General features: G+C 31.2%; 1 protein-coding gene and 1 pseudogene across 3 annotated transcripts; both read right to left on the minus strand.

The window, feature by feature from the left end:
* Positions 1 to 5,273, minus strand: part of LOC102594526 ((-)-germacrene D synthase-like) — a 33,840-nt pseudogene extending 28,567 nt beyond the window's left edge.
* A 1,906-nt stretch (positions 5,274 to 7,179) lies between these two features.
* Positions 7,180 to 12,028, minus strand: LOC102594847 ((-)-germacrene D synthase-like). Of its 3 annotated transcripts, XM_015303590.1 has the most exons (8): positions 11,816 to 12,028; positions 11,707 to 11,727; positions 11,198 to 11,477; positions 10,157 to 10,529; positions 9,843 to 10,061; positions 9,108 to 9,246; positions 8,136 to 8,387; positions 7,180 to 7,654 (listed from the first exon to the last, which is right to left on the minus strand). In XM_015303590.1, the coding sequence occupies exons 3-8, from the start codon at positions 11,418 to 11,420 to the stop codon at positions 7,361 to 7,363; spliced, it is 1,500 nt and encodes a 499-aa protein (XP_015159076.1). In that variant the 5' UTR covers positions 11,421 to 11,477; positions 11,707 to 11,727; positions 11,816 to 12,028; the 3' UTR covers positions 7,180 to 7,360. The 3 variants fall into 3 exon arrangements, with proteins under 3 accessions (XP_015159076.1, XP_015159075.1, XP_015159077.1); XM_015303589.1 differs by lacking the exon at positions 11,707 to 11,727 and having other exon boundaries at positions 7,181 to 7,654; XM_015303591.1 differs by lacking the exons at positions 11,198 to 11,477; positions 11,707 to 11,727 and having other exon boundaries at positions 7,183 to 7,654.
* Positions 12,029 to 19,471: the final 7,443 nt, after the last annotated feature.

Below are 19,471 nucleotides of genomic sequence, written 5' to 3' on the forward strand. Positions count from 1 at the left end.
GTGGGTGCCACTCATGACTCAATTTGGGTCGTGACAAGCTTCTCTCACCCTTTTTTTCTCTTTTACTTTTTGTTCTTACTAAATTATTTATTTTCAGTGAAATGGATAATTTCTAACTTTTCTTTAGAAAATCACTATTGTTACTTTAACAGAATAGTGCAAATCTATAGAGGGATATATCTATTTAATATCATAGTATTAAGGAATATGTTTAGGACTGTTCATATTATTAATGCTATTATTATAAGTTAAAAAATTATAAGTTTAAAACAAATAAAAACAAACATCATGAGAACAAATGTCTTTAATGTAGGAAGACCTAAAGGAGTTAATTAGTCATTTAAATATGTAACCGTCCTTTGTATGAATTTCATATATGATTTAATTTAGAATAAATAAATAGCAGAGTTTTGAGACATTTAGTGGACGGTGGATAATGTTTAATGAAGTTGTTAAACACATTAGTTTTCAGATTATTCTTATTCTAAATATTCACTACCAAAGCAAACAGAGGAGACTGACAAACCACATCACTTCTTTATTCTCTTAAGGACTATCATAACAATGACATACGGAGCAATGCAAAAAAAAATAAAAAATTGACTCAAATTTGTTCCTACTTCAATTTCAACTGTGAACACATGTAATATACAAATAAATTGGGACAATACTCACAAAGACTATACAAGTACGTACTTCCTATTATGTATATTATTTAGGCATATATATCTATATATATATATATGCATGATCAAAGACTTTACCGATCTAACATGCTTATGATTCAGACAAAATTAATGAACATAATAACCCTAGAACAGTTGCTATCCTTATAGATCTTAACAAATTAGTGAAGTCCTCTATGAAAGCTATCCTCGACTTCTCTATGCTCGCAATGCCACTACTAAAAGCACTATATTTTAACTATTATTTGTACATAAAATTAGAATATGACTTAAGAATGACAGGAACAAAGGTCTTTAGCAAACAATACTATCCAGGTAAAAGAATGTTGACGGTAAAAGACTACGAACAAAAGGGCTTGTGACATGATTATTTCAGCAAGTTCTTTTACCTACTAACACATTAGTTTTCAGATCATTCTTTCTCTAAATATTCACCGTCAAAGCAAACAGAGGAGACTGACAAATCACATCACCCTTTTCTTCTCTTAAGCACTATAAAAAAAAGTGTGAATTACATGGGGATTTTCCTGGGGATTAGTATGAAAATTTGTAGGAAACTTATTTTTCTGCAAATTTTCATACTAATCCCCGGGAAAATCCCCATGTAATTTATACTTTTGTTGTAGTGAAGGACTATCATAACGACGACATACAGAGCAATGAAAACAAAATTTCGGCTCAAATTTGTTCATGTTTCAATTTCAACTGTAAACATATGTAAGATACAAACAAATTGGGACAATACTCACAAAGACTTTTCAAGTACGTATTTCCTATTATGTATATTGTTTAGGCATATATAAGCATGATGAAAGACTTTATCGATAGAACATGTGTACGATTCAGACAAGATTATTGAGAGTATCGTAATTGAGCATAAGAGAAATTCTAATGACATACTTATCATGACATTTGTACTTCAAAAATTTTTATGTATTTATAAAAATAGTTTGACAATATTATTATAGATTAACCCCTTTTTATTGTATAGCAACAATATTTGTTTATGATAATCAAACTATAAAAGAAAAGAAGTCGTAATTATTCTTTTAAAATCATACACATTGGGCCCGTGCATAGCACGGACATTTATAATACAGTTTTAATACATCTTACAGAGAACAATTTGTAAAACACATATAATATAAGTTTTATTGATGGATAATACATTTTATCACACATTTTTAATACAATGTGTCAATTTCTTACCAAACAAGCATAATATAGTTTAAAATATTTATAATACATATATATTGCATACATAATTTACTTTTAATACATATGTCAGATTTATCATAGTATTGCTATATATGGTAATAAATAAAAAAGTATTGCTAAAATCAGTAATTAATTATTAAAAGGTAACTCATCCATGTAATTTTTTCCTAGATAATATATGTTGGTTATACAATACAGTGTATCTATGCATGAGATATACACTGACTATGCATTATGATACACATAAAAACTAAATATAGCTTAGCTATGCATGAAGAATACATTAATTTTTACTCTCAATCAACTCGAAATCACCTCTAAACAATTCCAAATTTTAGATATGAAATCATCTCGATGTTTCGAGTCATATTATATAAAATAATACGAGTAAATAACTGTTGTAAAAATAGAGAAGATGCGAGAATTTATATACCTCATGTGATACAATATCATTCAACAATCTTGCAATAATAGAGGAAGCGATGAGAATTGGAGGTTCAGTTGTAATCCATTTGAATGCCTCTTTGTTTGCCTCATTGCCCATGCCTAGCCAAGAAGCAGCAGTAAGATTTGGGATAACGCTAGTTTCAATGACTAGTATATATATATATATATATATATATTAAGGCAATCCAATAATTCATAAGTTCCTTACTTCCTTTTCCGAACCAATTAACCTTGTCCCCTCTCACTGGCCCCAATTTTCACCTTTTTATATACAGTTTATGTAAATCATTCAAAGAGTAAAATATTACTTTAAAGGTTTTAAATTAAACGTAATTACATAAATAAATAAAACATTGTAAACCTCACCTGCGTTGATGGAATAGGATATTGCTCCCTCCATTTCAAAATAAATGGTATATTTTCAAGCTAAAAATATTGCAGTTTCTTATTTTTAAAGGGAGAAAGTATTTCATTAAATCAATATCTTGGGGAATCCTTACCAATGACTAGCTAGGTTTTTAAGTTAAGTTATAAAGTTGTATCAAATATTTTCTTAATATTATAGTAAGAATTTCGATGAATATATTGTGAAACAACATTATATTGATGCAAGTAACTCCATTTGTAATTGCAAACAACCAATAAAAAAAACTATAATCATTAATTCTAGAGAACTGCAATTCCTTTTATTCCATTCTCTTGATCATATTTTCCTTTTCATTTTGTAATGGGATTGACTAGAACCATAAAGATGACGTCTTTCAAGTTATTTTTGGAAAAGGTATAATTATAAGGCATCTTCATCTACATAAAAGAACTTTGTCACTCTTGTAAGGTTGAAGACTGACATGAGCAAAACTCTTGGTATTGTTGTAGGTTTTAGGTATCCTCGATGCAAATTCTTCCATTTATTCTCTATTATTTTCCTAATCTCTAAGTTTGCTTCTTCTTTTGTGACGCGATATTCATTCATGTAACATTCAACATGTGTTACATCTCTTTTTGTTTCTCTCTGCATATCCATAAGAGCAACAATCATTAGACAATTATAATCATATACACAAGAACCAAAATCTCTATGTAAACTAAATCCAGTCGAATGCCTCGTCGGTTGCTTCATCGCCCAGACCTAACAAAGAAGCAGTAGCAAGATATGGCATATATACCGCTAGTTTTGTGCCTAATTCATGAGGGGAGGATTGTCAAAGTCCATATAAGAAGAAATATCGATGTGAGAATGTTTTTCATCCTTCAACACTTCACAAATTATTACATGCCAAAATAAAAGTTGTAAGCTTACTCACTCTGTTTCGTTAATTTAATAAACAAACATACTACCTTTCAATTGCGTCTGTGAGGAGAGTAAGTTCATGTAATGTTCCATAGGTATCATAGATGTCGTCGGTAATTGAAACGAAACATAACACTTTGGTTAGTATAATCCTCGCAACCTTATATTGGGGCTCAAAGTACACACCCAAAGACCAAAAGTACAACTCAACCACTCTGTCTCTAGCAAAAGGTAATTCATTTGCCAAGTCCAATTCTTTCCACCACCTAAAGTGTAAAGTTAAATGTGAAAATCAATATAAAAAATCTATATTTTTATTTTAATAAATAGTGTTGTGATATTATTGATTGTGTATCTTGCTAGTTACCTTGTGATATCACATAGCTCCCTTTTATACATCTTCTGCAATGTATTGAAGTCCAATTTTGCAAAATTTAATTACACTTGATCACATTATTTATCTTCTTGGTAAAATGATACGTATTTTCTAGTTGCTACCCTGTCTATAGTTTTGTTGATTGGATACTTTAGGGCGTTGCTCACTTGTATCGAGAGAGAATTACTCAATTTAGGCAACATTAACTTCAAATGAGTGGTGCTGAAATTAACTGCTTCATCCAAAATTTCTTCATCATGTACTCTGAATTGTGCCGCCTCGTACAAGCTTAATAATCCTTGCATGTCGTTAACCAATGCTCTATTATAGTTTCCTTGGTCATCGGTGAACTTCCTGAAAACATCTGTTTTAGACTAAAAGTGTTAAAAGCTTCTTTTGTTTTTTAAGTGTTGTATCTAGTCAGCTAATGTCACATAAATTGGATTGGATTGGATTGGATGGCGTATTACTTACCAGATGAGACATAGAAACCTTGCTGCCTAAGTAATTGAAAGCTTAAAGCAACAGCATGAAGGTTACTACATTCACCAATCCATTCTTCATAACCAAGCAATTGGATTGTGTTGATAAGTTCAAGTTTTTGCAAAGATTTGGAAGGAGAAATCACTAGCATTTTTCTCACTTCTTCTTTTAGATCCTTATGTTCCTTCTCTTCCCATTCATTGTCTCCCTATACGCGTAAATAGCTAACTTTGTTTAGATATATATTTCTTTGTGCTTCAAAAATTATTTGCAAACAGAATATGGATCAAGAGTGTTTCAACTGAAAACAAATGGACAAAAGCATAGACAGTACTGTCACAGTGTTAGCGCAAGGGAATACATGTTTTCATTATAAGGTCATATTTATTTTCATATGTTGTCCCAGATCACCTTATCTTATTTTCAAGATTACAAATCTCATATTTTACAAAAGGCTTACTTGTAAATATTTTCGAGTGACTTGAAAGTGTAAAACAACAGAATTTTACTCAGCCAACACATAAAACATAAACTCAAATTAAAACATGAACACACTGGGCATTCAAATTTACTGAGAGATAAGTGTAAGCAAGAAAATGGTCTCCCCAAACAGTTGGATGATGATTGTCACTCCGACGTATAATCTTCGCCTCACCACCAAATCCGTCCATTTTTCTTTTATTTTCTTGTTAACTGAGTTTGGATTAATAGAGAAACTAAAGACGTAATAATATGCTTAAGGTTTGATAACAGCTGGCCTTTCTCAACTGGAAGCTCAAAATGGTGGGAAAACCACTGAACAAGTATTCCCTTTAATACATGTTTTCATTATAAGGTCATATTCATTTTCTAATTTATCTAATATGGTCCAAGTATACCTAACATATATACTCGATTATACATGGTGCGTGTATATTGTGTATATTTATGTATATTGGTATGTATAAATATGTATGTATATGTATATGTATATTTCTATTAGTATAAAATATACATTATATATACATTGTGTATATATATATATTGTAAACTAGATGATCCAAAGATATTGGGATGTAACTTTCTCTTCTCTCTTGTATGGGTTTCTTAGGCAACTGTACCACTTTAGGGGGCTCTTTTTATAAGAAATAAATCAGAAACAATTAAGAGAAAATTATTGAAGTCACAATCTTATCTATTTAACTCTAAATAAGTAGAAAATACATATTTATTATTTCTTTTCTTTTTGCAATTTTTAAAAAAAAAATTGTATCTAAATTATGACTTTTTAAAAAACTGTTTTAAAATTAAAATATTGAAGAATTGAAACATACCTCAATGATACCACGACAATATGTAGATATACCGTAATGATATCATGGATGATTGAGTAATCTCATCGAAGGACTGAAACAAACCTCAATGAAAACAGTGTTCAGTTACTCATTGATACCACTAGAGTATGTTATATTTTGATGGTATCAAGGAGGAGGAAGCAGTCCTTCAATCAAGACGTTGCTCAGTTACACGTTGATACCATCAGAATATATTCATATGATGTAATATACGGTGATGGTATCACAGAGGAAAAAAAGGTGGGCGTTGGCGTCAGCATAATGTCAGCACATGAATAAAAATAGATATATGTCATTTTAAAATAAAAAAGGGATATGAAAGTAATGAGGCATTAAAGGGTAAATATTTTAAGGGAGGTTTCACGGACCGTTTAAGTCTCCACGGTCCGTGAAACACTTCACCGGTTGTGAAGCTTCACCTACCCGACAGGGCTTCACTAAAATGGGCATAACATTTTAATCCAAGATCGAAATGAGGCAAACTTGGTGGTGTTGGAAAGAGAACTCAAAAACCTTTAATTTGATAGGTCTGGGGCCACCTAGTTCATTATGTGCTGAGAGATATGATTGTTTGAAGTTGACCAAAACCTAAAAACTTATGTGTGACTTGTGCGGACCCCTAAACGGATCGTACAAGCCACCACGGGCCATCTAGGGTCCAGTCCAGGTGACCCCACCTTGTCAGCCTTGGACGGTTGGCCACCATGCCCTAAACAGGCCGTGGACCCCAAAACAGACCGTTTAGGGTGTCGTGAAGGGTCCATGGTCCATTTTGGGTTTGTGAACTTGCTTGTTACTCCTCTTTAGCCCTTTTCGAAGCCCGAAGTGTTACATGAACGATTTGAATTTTAAGAATAGAGTTGCGAGGTGTTATATAATGATTCAGGTTGTAGCTTAGAAATTTTCGGGGTGTTACAGATTTCGACCAAGTAATTCTCACTATAAAAGTAATCCCAATTATAAACAAACAAAAATTGGTGGTAAATTAATCGAACTGGTTGGCAAATTGAGTTATCAACCAAATACCAACTAATATTAATTTGTTGCTAAAAGGCTTGTTGGCTTAAAAATATTTTATTTGTGTAATAATAGAGACATTTTTTAACCAAACTATTAACAACGAACATTTATGAACTTAACAAAATTATTATTTTTAAAGAAATATTTTTCTTGTTTCTTTTCTTTCGAAATTCCTTTAATTAACTAATAAAAAAGTGGAAGTTTATTTTATTTTTTTTTCTTAGTTTCTTTTTATCAATTACAAAAGAAAGACTTTAAAGTAAATGCACAAGAGAAAAGTATTTAGAGAGACATTGATATATTGCTCAACTTCAAAGTGATGTATAAATGAACAGAAATGACTTTCTATTTATAGAAGAACAAAAGTTGCATGCAATGTTGTTTACAAAACTGCTTATTGGAGTAGCAAATAAACATCCACAATTAAGTGCAAAAGAAATATAAGCATTGTAGAGGATTACAATTTCTTTATTCCATTTTCTTTATTTTGTCCTTCAATTTGCTTTCATACTTTAATGGGATCAACAAGCACCATAGAAATGACGTCTTTTAAGTTATTTTTGGAAGAAGTATAAGCATCTTCATCTTTATAAAAGAATTCTGACGTCCTAATAAGGTTAAGCACTGGCATGAGCAAAACTCTTGGTACTGTTGTTGGTTTTAGGCATCGTTGATTCAAATCCTTCCAACTATTCTCTATTATTTTCCTCATCTCCATGTAAGCTTCTTCCTTTGTGGCATCATATTCATTCATGTAACAATCAATACCTGAAGCTACATCTCCTCTTTCTATTTCTCTCTGCGTATCACATGAGCAACAACCATTAGAATAACAAGTACACAAGAGACGAGATCGCAAGAGAAATAAAAAGATAAAAAATAAAATAAAATTCCAGTGTGTTCCCATAAATAAAGCCTAAAAAAATGAATTGTACACAGATCTTACCCTTGCTCTTACCTTTGAAGGGATAGAGATGTGACTTTCTATAGAACCTCGGCTCAAGAAAAGAACAATATTAATAACTAAAATAGTAAGGATAACCAATACTATTAAAACAATAACTATTGAATAATAATAATAATAATAATAATAATAATAATAATAATAAAAAATCAAATATAAAAAATAAAGTAATTAATTTATAACAAATATAGCCATGTTTTATTTACATAAAAATAATAGCAAAAAACTATAGGAAGTATATACGGACTATACACTATAGCTTAGCTATACATAAAGTATACATTGAATACACATGAAGATGTGAGAATTTATGTACCTCATGTGATACAATATCATTCAACAATCTTGCAATAATAGAGGAAGCGATGAGAATTGGAGGTTCAGTTGTAATCCATTTGAATGCCTCTTTGGTTGCTTCATCACCCATGCCTAACCAAGAAGCAGTAGAAAGATTTGGGATAGTGCTACTTTTAATTCCATTCTTCATATACTCCTCCTCCATTCTAGGGATTGTGTTCCCATGATACCATTTCGCCTCTTGAAAATAAGCTCTCACCAACTTTTTCATCTGAAATTAATTACCTCATTTCTTTAAAAATGAATGACCTAATTTAATTTTTTGCAGAGTTTAAGAAAATAAATACTCTCTCCTTTTCATTTTATATGATATTCTTTCCTTTTTAGTTCATCCTAAAAAAAGTCAAATTACTATAATTAGAAAAAAATTAACTTTAAAATTCTCATTTTACCCTTAATGAAATGATTCTTAGTCAAATAAATAACTAAAGATTGTTTTAGACCACAAGTTTTAAAAGTTTTTTTTCTTTAACATGTCAAGTTAAATAATGCCACATAAAATGGGATGGAGCCGCATAGGCGGAGTCAGGAATAAGAGTTTGGGGTTCTAAATTTTAGGAACTTTTTTTAAAATGCACAACTTTAGCGTGTAAAACATTTCCATAACCCCATCCTTCCCACTAAGCCATTAATTAGTTTTGTCAAGGGTTTACAAGTTAATGTACATTTGTATTTATTTAAATTTTTTAATACAAATACAAGTTCTATAAAAAAGCTATTGAGTTCATCTGAACCCACGAAATCCACTTAGCTCCCTCCTGGATGAAGGGAGTAAGACTTTTTAATCTTATGATCCTAAATTAAACATGTCATATGGAAAAGTGAAATCAAAATGTTGATAAAAATGGAAATAAATCATTCTTTCTGAAACAAACTAATAGGAAGCTGGATCATTAGGAGTAATAATTAATATGTATCACATAATTATTACCTCACTAATAGCAAAGTTGACTCGAAAGGACCTGTTCTCCTTTGCCAACTCTTTCTCCACTTCATTGTAAAGATGTAGGAGAGCAGTGTAAAAGAGTTTCATATAGGACGCTAGATTTTCTGCAGCGTCGATGTTCCACCTATTGTAAACGTACAATATAGGTGATGTTCTTGAAAAATAATATTCTTATTTGGAAAAGAATGGTTTTAAAAGGAAAATAAATAATATGTTCAGTTTTACAAAGTTTAAGAGCATTTTGACCCTTTCATTTCCTTTTAAAAAGTAAAACTTAAAGATATTCCATCATTTTAAAGTTCGCAAAATATAAAAATCAATTCATATTCGACATGAAGAGTTATCTGTACCACATGGGATGATTATATTTAAGAATATTTAGGTATTATTATTATTGACTGATTAATATTTGTAAAATTATGTGTATTAAATTTTTTTGTAATAACATGTAACTACAAACATTTATTCATAGGAAAAATATGGAGATACTTTATTTATTAATGTGGCGCCTTAGATATTTTGTTACTTTTTAATTATGAAATATGAACTACGATTTAATTAATGCTTATTTGGTAAGATTGAGTAGTGAAAAATTGTGATAGTTTTTACAAATTGTGAGGTTTTCATTTGTTACCTTTGGATGGACTAAAAATAAATGTTAGGAAAATAAACTGACATGAAGATATAGTATAATTAATGTTCCAAAAAAAAAAAACATACCTTTCTATTGCGTTTGTAAGGAGAGTAAGTTCATTGAGTGTTCCATATGTATCATAGATGTCATCAGTAATTGAAACGAAACATAACACTTTGGTTAGTATTTTCCTGGCAACATTATATTGGGGCTCAAAGTACACACCCAAAGACCAAAAGTACAACTCAACCACTCTGTCTCTTGCAAAAGGTAGTTCATTTGCCAAGTTCAATTCTTTCCACCACCTAAAATGTAAAGTTAAATCTCAAAATCAATAAAAATATTTTTTTTTAAATAAAACAGTGTTGTGATATTATTAATTGTGTATCTTGCTAGTTACCTTGTGATATCACATAGCTCCCGTTTATGCATCTTCTGCAATGTATTGAAGTCCAATTTCGCAAAATTAAATAACACTTGATCACATGATTTATCTTCTTGGTAAAACGCTATGTATTTTCTAGTTGCTACTCTGGCTATAGTTTTGTTGATTGGATACTTTAGCGCATTGCTCACTTGTATCGACAGAGAATTACTCAATTTAGGCAACATTAACTTCAAATGAATGGTGGTAAAATTAACTGCTTTATCCAAAATTTCTTCATCATGTACTCTGAATTGTGTTGCCTCGTACAAGCTTAATAATCCTTGCATGTCATTAACCAATGCTTTATTATAATTTCCTTGGTCATCGATGAACTTTCTAAAAACATCTGTTTCAAAATATGTATTCATACGTTAGTGTGTAAAAGTTAAAATCTTAATTATCAACAAATAAGCTGGGAGTATGCCAGATGCAGGAGTTATAAAATTAAATACTGATGGGAGCTATACCAATCTCAAGATGAAACCTATCATCCAGGAGACCATCAAAACTCTTAGCAATGTTAATGCTTGTATTGATGATTTTTTTATTTTTTTTTTATGCTTGTATTGATGAAATGAGAGTTACTTGAAGATAAAGTAGTGAAGGGGTAGTTGAGTAATTGTACAAATTAGTTAGTTACAAAAGAGTAATTTTTTTTGTAAGTTAGTATGACTCTTGATTAGGATGAGAAGATCTTGTATAGGCTACTCCTTCTCATCAGTTTTTTTGGTGTTACTCTTAGTACTAGTCCTCTGATAGGTTAGAGGTAAGGTCCATGTCTCCTATAACCTATTGTAACTTTTTGTTATATATCAATATGGTAGGGGTAAAAAAAAAACCAACAAACAAGCTCGAGTAATATTGTACAATTATTAACCTTATTGAGACGATTTAACACGAATATTTAAGATTGTTTTAAACCACAAGTGTTAAAAGCTTCTTTTGGTTTTTAAACGTTGTATCTAGTCAAGTAGTGTCATATAAATTGAATTGGAGGGAGTATTAATTAGTTACCAGATGAGAGATAGTAACCTTGTTGTCTAAGTAATCGAAAACTTAGAGCAGCAACATGAAGGTCACTTTCACAAAATTCACCAATCCATTCTTCATAACCATTATACATGTTACTCAATGATTCCTCAATCTCATGTTCGAAATGGTATGCCACTCCAAGCAATTGGATTGTGTTGATAAGTTCAATTTTTTGCAAAGATTTGGATGGAGAAATCACTAGCATTTTTCTCACTTCTTCTTTTAGATCCTTATGTTCCTTCTCATCCCATTCATTGGCACCCTATACGCGTAAATAAATAACTTTTGTTTAGATATATACATTTTTGTCCTTCAAAAATTATTTGCAAAGAGAATATGGATCAAAAGTGTTAAAAAATAAGAGTTTAAGGTAGTAAGGGAATACATGATTACATGTTTATATTATTAGGTCATATTTTTTTTTATATGTTGTCGCAGAATACCTTATCTTATTTTCAATTTTACTAATTTTATATTTTTGAAAGGCTTACTTGTAAATATTTCCGAGTGACCTGTAAGTGTAAAAAAAATCTTTACTCAGCCGACACATAAAACATAAACTCAAATTAAAACATGAACACACTGGGCATTCAAATTTACCGAGAGATTAGCATAGGCAAGAAAATGATCTCCCTAAACAGTAGGATGATGATTGTCACTTCGACGTGTAATCTCCGCCTCACCATCAAATCCATCCATTTTTTCAACTGAGTTTTGGTAGAGTTTGGAGTAGAGAAACTAAAGACATAATAATAGTATGCTTAAGGTTTGATAACAGTAGTAGAAAGTAAGAGAAGTGAATTACATAAAAGAATTTTTTTTTCAAGTTACTAGTTCACACAGACATAAGCCTATTTATAAAGATTAAAATTGGTAGTGGCAATCATTTAGGGTGGACATGAAATTTGACTACCCCACCATCAAGAGCAAAAATGTAAGTGGGACTATTAATTATAAAGATTTAAATTGGTAGTGGTAATTATTTAGGGTGGACATGAAATCATGAAATTTGGTCACTCCCACCATCAAGAGCAAAAATGTTAGTGGGACTATTTTTAAAGATTTAAATTGGTAGTGATAATATTTATTTAGGGTGGACATGAAATTTGACCATTCCCAACGGTTTACACCCAATTTTGACCTAACATTTTCAAAATTCATAACTTTTAAGTTTTATTCATTCAATAGTTCAGATACACTTTTTATATTTTTAAATAAATTTATTGATATTTATCCTTATTTTGCAAAATTTTAGAATTTTTATCAGTTAGCTAGTTTTGATTACATTCTTTTGGTCATAGTCGGTTGTATATGTTCAAATATTTGTTAAAAATCATTTTTATTTTTTTATTTTATTTATATTCATTTTAGTGTTTTTAGCGCAGTCTAGAAATACAGTTAAATACGGATAAGATTTTTATAAGCAAATATTTTACTAGCTAGTGATTTTACTAAATAAACAATTTATTTAGTAATGATTTGCTTTCCAATGATTATTGGCACTTTGAATTGTTGTTTTATATTCCTATTGTCCATTGTTGATTGCTATTTCCTTGGAATTATTTTTGTATGATTCGTGCTATTTTTACTTTCGGTTGCTATCTCTAATTGACATTTAATAAATTACAAGTTAAAATTGATCAATGAAAAAATCTCTCAATCGGTCTTTTAGGTCTCCCCATTTTAAAAGATGGAAATTTAGTTTAACTTCATTTATTTTATATGTTAAATTGGCCGATGAAGAAATTACCGTCGATTTCCAAGGCATCTCATGTAAGGGTGTGCAAAAACCGAACCGACCGATAAACCGAACCGAAAAAAGTGTTATTGGTTTATTGTTATTGGGTTATTGGGATAACGGTTATTTAATGGTTTTACAAAAAAAAATTATTGGGTTATCGGTTCGTTATTGGTTTTTAATATTGGGTTATTGGGTTAACCGATAACCTATTAGCTTTTGCACGATTGTAAATATCTGCAATTTGTTTAACGTCAGCAATTCAAATTGTGTGTTTTTTTAAAAAAAATAATGTAAGAACTTCATTTAGTTACCATAAGCATGGCCTCATTTGCTATTGTTTTGACTTTTGTCTATGATTTGGTTTTATTTGATTCTCTTTATTGCATAAAGAGGACCTCGTTTTATATATTATGATGATCGAAAATTAACCAAGTCTTTGTTGTGATGACCAAAATACAACAAGTTGGTCCTTGTTGTCCCGTTTGGAATGATTATTTCGATGTATGCGTATCGCATCAAATTATTGGATAAGTCATATATTTGTTTGAAAGCATTTTCTTATTGGTTAAACCGAAAACCGAACCGTTAAGGACCTAAAACCGATAAACCGAAAATCGATAACTAATATCTTATTGATTTGGTTATCGGTTTAGAATATTTAAAAACCGAAAACCGATAAACCGAACCGATAATACTTATAACCGAACCGAACCGACCGATACACACCCCTAAATTCTCATGTTAATAAGACCTGTTTTTATTTTTAAGTTATTATTTGATTCATTTATTTTTATTAATATTTATTTAGTACTAACACTTTTACTAAGTGTCTTTACAAGTACCCGGAGTTGCTTCCCATTGAAGCTATTCGAATGAAGTTCGGATTACATTCTTTATTTACTATTTTGTATGTAGTGACGTTAGGCAAACCTTAGGTCGTTTATTATATTATTATTTTATTTTATTATTTATATATATATCACATTTTTATGTCCTCCTCAGTTTGGAAAAATGAATTCTGTTGGGATCCACCGTTATGGATTTCGAAGGCTGCCTAATACCTTCCCTTCAAAATAGCTTGAACGCTTACCTAAAATCTATTGGTTTCGTAGATATTCTTTTAGGTTAATTAATTAATTGGTTTCCTCATTTTTCCTAAAATTAGGTGGCGACTCTTAAAGTCTTTTATTCTTTAAATTTTTTTAAAATTTAATTGAATTGAATTAATTAGATTATTCTTTGAGTTATCATGACGTTTCTCCTTATTTAAATAAAGTAGGGATGTAAACACCAACATCAAGAGCAAAAATGTTAGTGGGACTATTCATGGTGGCCATTATATTTTGACAAGTCCCAACTCCCATCATCGACAACAAAAATGTTAATGGTGAATATTTAGGATGGCTGTGAAATTTGTCAAGTCCCGACTCCCATTATCAATAGTAGAGTAAATTTCAAAAATAGCAAAGATAATAGATATAATAAGACTCTATAGCTATAATTTTGGTAATTGCGCTCCATAGTCATAGTTATGTTTGCTATGGAGGTTGCGGTTTGTATATTTCACTTTCCTGTTTGTATATTTCGCTTACAAATATACAAACAAGATAAGTATATACAAATTCTATATCTATACGTTAAGGAATTTTTTAGAACTTCGTTTGTATATTTCGCTTGTCAATATACAAACAAGGAAATTTATTATGATTTTTTATAAATCGTATACGAATAGCTAAGGTAAACATAGATAAATTCTGAAAACTCTAGTTCTATGAACATCAACGAAATTTTCAAGAGCAAGTTAGAAATAACTTGATATATATTGTATATTATTGTATCTATGTAAGTTACATGTATATAATATGGATATACATGATATACATTAGATGACATACACAAAATAGTCACTCAACCGCTACTAGACAACCATAACCACCACTGGACATATATACACTTGACATACATCGTACATCATTAATTTTAGGCAAAATATATAAACATGATCATTAACTTGACTTCAATTGACAATTGTATACTTCAACTTTGGGATTGCACAAATAGACACTTAAACTTGTATAAAATGAAACAAGTAGATACACGTGTCCTACGTGACATAATACATGTAGGACACAAAATTGTCATGTAGAATGTCATGTAGGACGAATGTGTCTATTTGTTCAATTTTATACAAGTTTAAGTGTCTACTTGTGCACACCCAAAGTTAAAGGTCATAGTTGCCAACTGAAGTCAAGTTAAGAGTCATGTTTATGTATTATGTCTTAATTTTATGTTGTATCTGTGTATAATGTTAATAGACGTGACATAACGAAATACAATTATTTCACCACTAGACCATCAACCGGTAAACCATAATCACTTCACCATTATAATACCAAAAAAAGGATGAGAAGAAGGTGTCAAAAAATTTCTTTTATTGTTTTATCATTTTTCAATTGATGGAAATCAAATTAAAATCTTATGTGAAAATTTTGAATGGTTGATTGAATTTTGAAGTTGAGATTCTGTGTAATAATAAATAATAATCTCACTCTAACCTTGGGTTGGTGTGTAACTCGAGATTTAGAAGAAAATATGGATAGCATCGTTGAGTACGTACTTGAAAAGTTTAGTTCAAAAATCTCAAACTATGAATATCGGAAACATAGATGTTTGAGTGTGTTTGTACTTGAGAACTCGTTTCCAAAAAAATTATCGGAAAATAGATAATTTAAGCAAGAATTTTTTAATAACTTCATACTCTACTCCATCATCATTATGATAAAGGCGGGTAACAATAAGTGAAGAGATAACCATTTCTCTCCATAATTTGTAAACAAAAAAAATTATTTACAGGTTTAGTGCTTTTGCTTTCTCTTTCTTTTCGTCTTTGTTAATTGTTGCTAAAATGATTTAAAGTATACCATTGAGAGCCAAAGAAAATATGCTATTGTGCACTTACAGAATCGAACAACATATAGTACTAGTTATTTAATTTAAGATCATTCTAGAAGAATGAAAAAATATTTAATTCTAACTTGCACTTTTTCCTCCATAAAAGCATTTCTGAAATATGTCACTTGTTACCTAATTATGCCAAATTAGAGAACTCTCATCAAGGAATTATATATTTGAGATAACATTTCAATATCTAAAGTAATATTTGTTTTATTTAAAAATATTAGTTAGAGACTGATTTTAAAAGTCGCCACTTAATGAAAACTATTGTTTTCAAAAGATTAAAACAGAAATCTAATGAAAACTTAAAAAGGATTTGGGGTTTTTATTAGTGTTCTAGCAAGGGTTTTAAAGCATCTAGAACACCCTCTAATGCGGTTATCCGGCAATTAATCATTTGGCTAAAAATTAACTTAATTTGATTTGAACAATTTTTATAGTTAGAACCATTTTAAAGGGGGGAAAGGGAGGGAAATATGAGACTACTATCTAAGTGAGATATCACCTAAGTACAATATCTTACAAGATTATATTTTTATATCGGAGGAAGTGAATGCTTAATTAGTTGATTTTTAGAAAATTAGTTCAGAATGGCTATCTATTGGGAAAATTAAATTGTAGTAACCTTAAGATTAACAGCAAGTAATGACAGGTAAACAAATATAAAATAACGAAGTAAAGAAGAAAATTTGGGCCCAAGTCTGGTTTTCTGTCCGCCTGGACCAGCACTTGGGCATAATTTCGTTTTGGACCTTTGGCTTATTTAAATCACTGATACCTGTCCTAGTCTAACATAAAATAGATATCTTTCTTTTGGGTCTTAGGCCCAATTCTTCCACTTGTCCTAAGAACTAACAAGTAATAACAAATAAGTGGGCTTAGGCCCAAAATAACAAAATACGATTTTGGAATTAAGAGTGGGCCTTTGGCCCAATCTTTTCAATTTCTCGATCTGTTGCTTCTTCTTTCAAGTACTCCTGGACCTGTTCGTCAATTTTATTTTATTTTTTGGTTGGCTGACTCGAAAGGAGAGATTTGAGCCTTTATGGCTCTCTAAAAAATGCAAGAGGAGTGAGTTTGTGGCGAACCCGGACAGATTTCACATGCATAAGAAAAAGCGAAATATTAACACGTAATCCAGCCAAAATGAACAGAGGAAAAGCATGATAAGACAAAAAGACGAAAGCAAATATATATGTAACGATTCTCATAAATGAGCATACAATTCCAACTAGAGGATGTTATAAAGATTAAAAGGGTCCACAGGAAATCCTACAAATTATCACTAATAAGCATAAACTAGACAAGACGATGTAATACATTAAACAAAAAAAAAAAACCACTGATACACTGTAACTGATTCCTAGATATTACAGAAGAGTAGGAATAATAAAACAAAGGTAGAAGGACCAAGGAGATGCTATCAGTGAGCACATGAAAAATACAAATTGACCCAATGTTAAACAACGATTCTCAATCCATGGAGCTAAAATAAAGCAACAAAGGCAAAATAGTATATTTTCTAAGGGGAAAAAAAATCTCAAAACCAACAACTTCTTAATAGAGAGCAACCAAACCAGGGTAAAAAAATTTAGAAATAAATCCACACTTAAGTCACAAACACACACACATGAACACTACTATAGACATATCAAAAAAGCAAATATACGATACACATTAATTAGTTATAAGACTCCGAGAGAAAACGCCCAAAATAGTCCTTCATCTTTGGGGTAAGACTCAAAGTCATTCTTAAGTTTTCACATGGCGCATTAATAGTCCCTCATGTTTGCAATATTGGTGCACTTTTGGTCCTCCTTCAAAATTTTGTCTATTTTTTAGCATTGATTTTATTCATAATTTTATGTAAGAAATGACCCATCGTCTTTTTATATATTTAGTAGAAATAATAACTCTATGTGAGAGAAGGTGAGAAGAAGAACGCATTGTTATGTTCAGTATAAATATTATTGCAGTTAAACTAAGAACATTTTAACATATGACATTGCAAAAAAAGAAAAATTTGTACTATTGTACGTGAAATCGTGGTGATGAACTCTCGACTTTACCTGCAATACGATTTCTACTAAACAAAATAAGGTGTTTTTCTTCTCACAATCTCTCACATGGAGTTATTATTTCTACCAAATATATAAAATGACGATTAAACATTCCATACATAAATTATGAATAAAATCAATGTTAAAAAATAGACAAAAGTTTAGGGGAGGACCAAAAGTGCACCAATATTGCAAACATGAGGAACTATTAGTGCTCCATGTGAAAACTCAATGATGATTTTGAGTCTTCACGACTATTTTGGATCTTCTCTCAGGAACTCTGACTTCATTTTTTGAAAGGGAAATGACATTCACAGCAGTAAAGAAAAGGGAACCATATATGCTAATAGACCACGAACACCAAAACATGAGTATTCAATGACATTCAAGTAAATGTACTCGAGATGAAGGGTAACGAAGTAGCCTTGAAAGAAAACGCAGAGAAAACAGTAAAGCCAGACACGAGGCAAACAACAGCATCACAGATAAACTAGAGACTTTATCGGAACGAAATAGACCCTTTTAACATGAAAGCTTACTCGCAAAAGAAAACTCTTAAGACTCATACGAACAGCAACAGTCCCAAAAGCACATTTTATATCTCAAACAAACAAGGCGCCGACTCTAACTCAATCACTAGGCTACGACATATACCAAGAATCGAGTAGAATAAGGGCAGGCGAGAAAGGATGAAGAAAAATAAATCAATAAACAACCTCAACATCATTGAAACAGTATGCCGACTAAAGAGTTGGAATTGAAAACGGAGTTTACCATCCTTGTGTGCAGTGAGCTGAGACAAATGAGTAGGGGCAACGACCTTCGCCACGAGAACTCAAACACAAACGGTGATCAAGAAATCTGGGCAGAAAATTGAACCCAAACGCCGAGAACTATTGTATCCGTTGTTTTCAAAGTATATTTAGCTTGTATATTAAACACTACTACTCAAGCCTCTCTTTGTATTTTTTTTTTCTCAATCCAATTCCAACTAAAATATCCCCAACAACAAAGAAGAAGAGGGAACCATTTAAAGGGGGAAAATTAGGGTTCAGAATGGGGGGAAACGGATGAAATCCCATAGGAAATGGACCCACTTTGAAATTCAAACCCCAAATCCTTTCACCATTTCGGGGGAGACACATTCTCCTTGTGATTTCAACCCATTCCGGAAGAGGAGATGGGAGATGGACGCTCCGGATCGATTCACTCGTCCTTGGGCGCGACGTGGTTCCATCTCAAGGCCACAAGGACGGATTCACAGCTGCTGGCAGATGCTTTTCTGATGAAATCGTACAAATTTGAGAGGGACGTCGCAGAGAAGACGACAACAAATCGCAGAGTACTGATTCATGCATCCAAGGCGTGAACCTGCCGTGTATTTCGCCATGACTCGCCATGTGTTGCTGTGGTCGTTTCACGCTGCGTATCGCGTCGTTTCGCTGGAGAACGATGTCGTTTGGAATTACTGTTAACGTGAACGTTTTGAGAGTCTCTTCT

This window comes from Solanum tuberosum, unplaced genomic scaffold (genome assembly GCF_000226075.1).
Source record: "Solanum tuberosum cultivar DM 1-3 516 R44 unplaced genomic scaffold, SolTub_3.0 scf00458, whole genome shotgun sequence".
Taxonomy (NCBI): domain Eukaryota; kingdom Viridiplantae; phylum Streptophyta; class Magnoliopsida; order Solanales; family Solanaceae; genus Solanum; species Solanum tuberosum.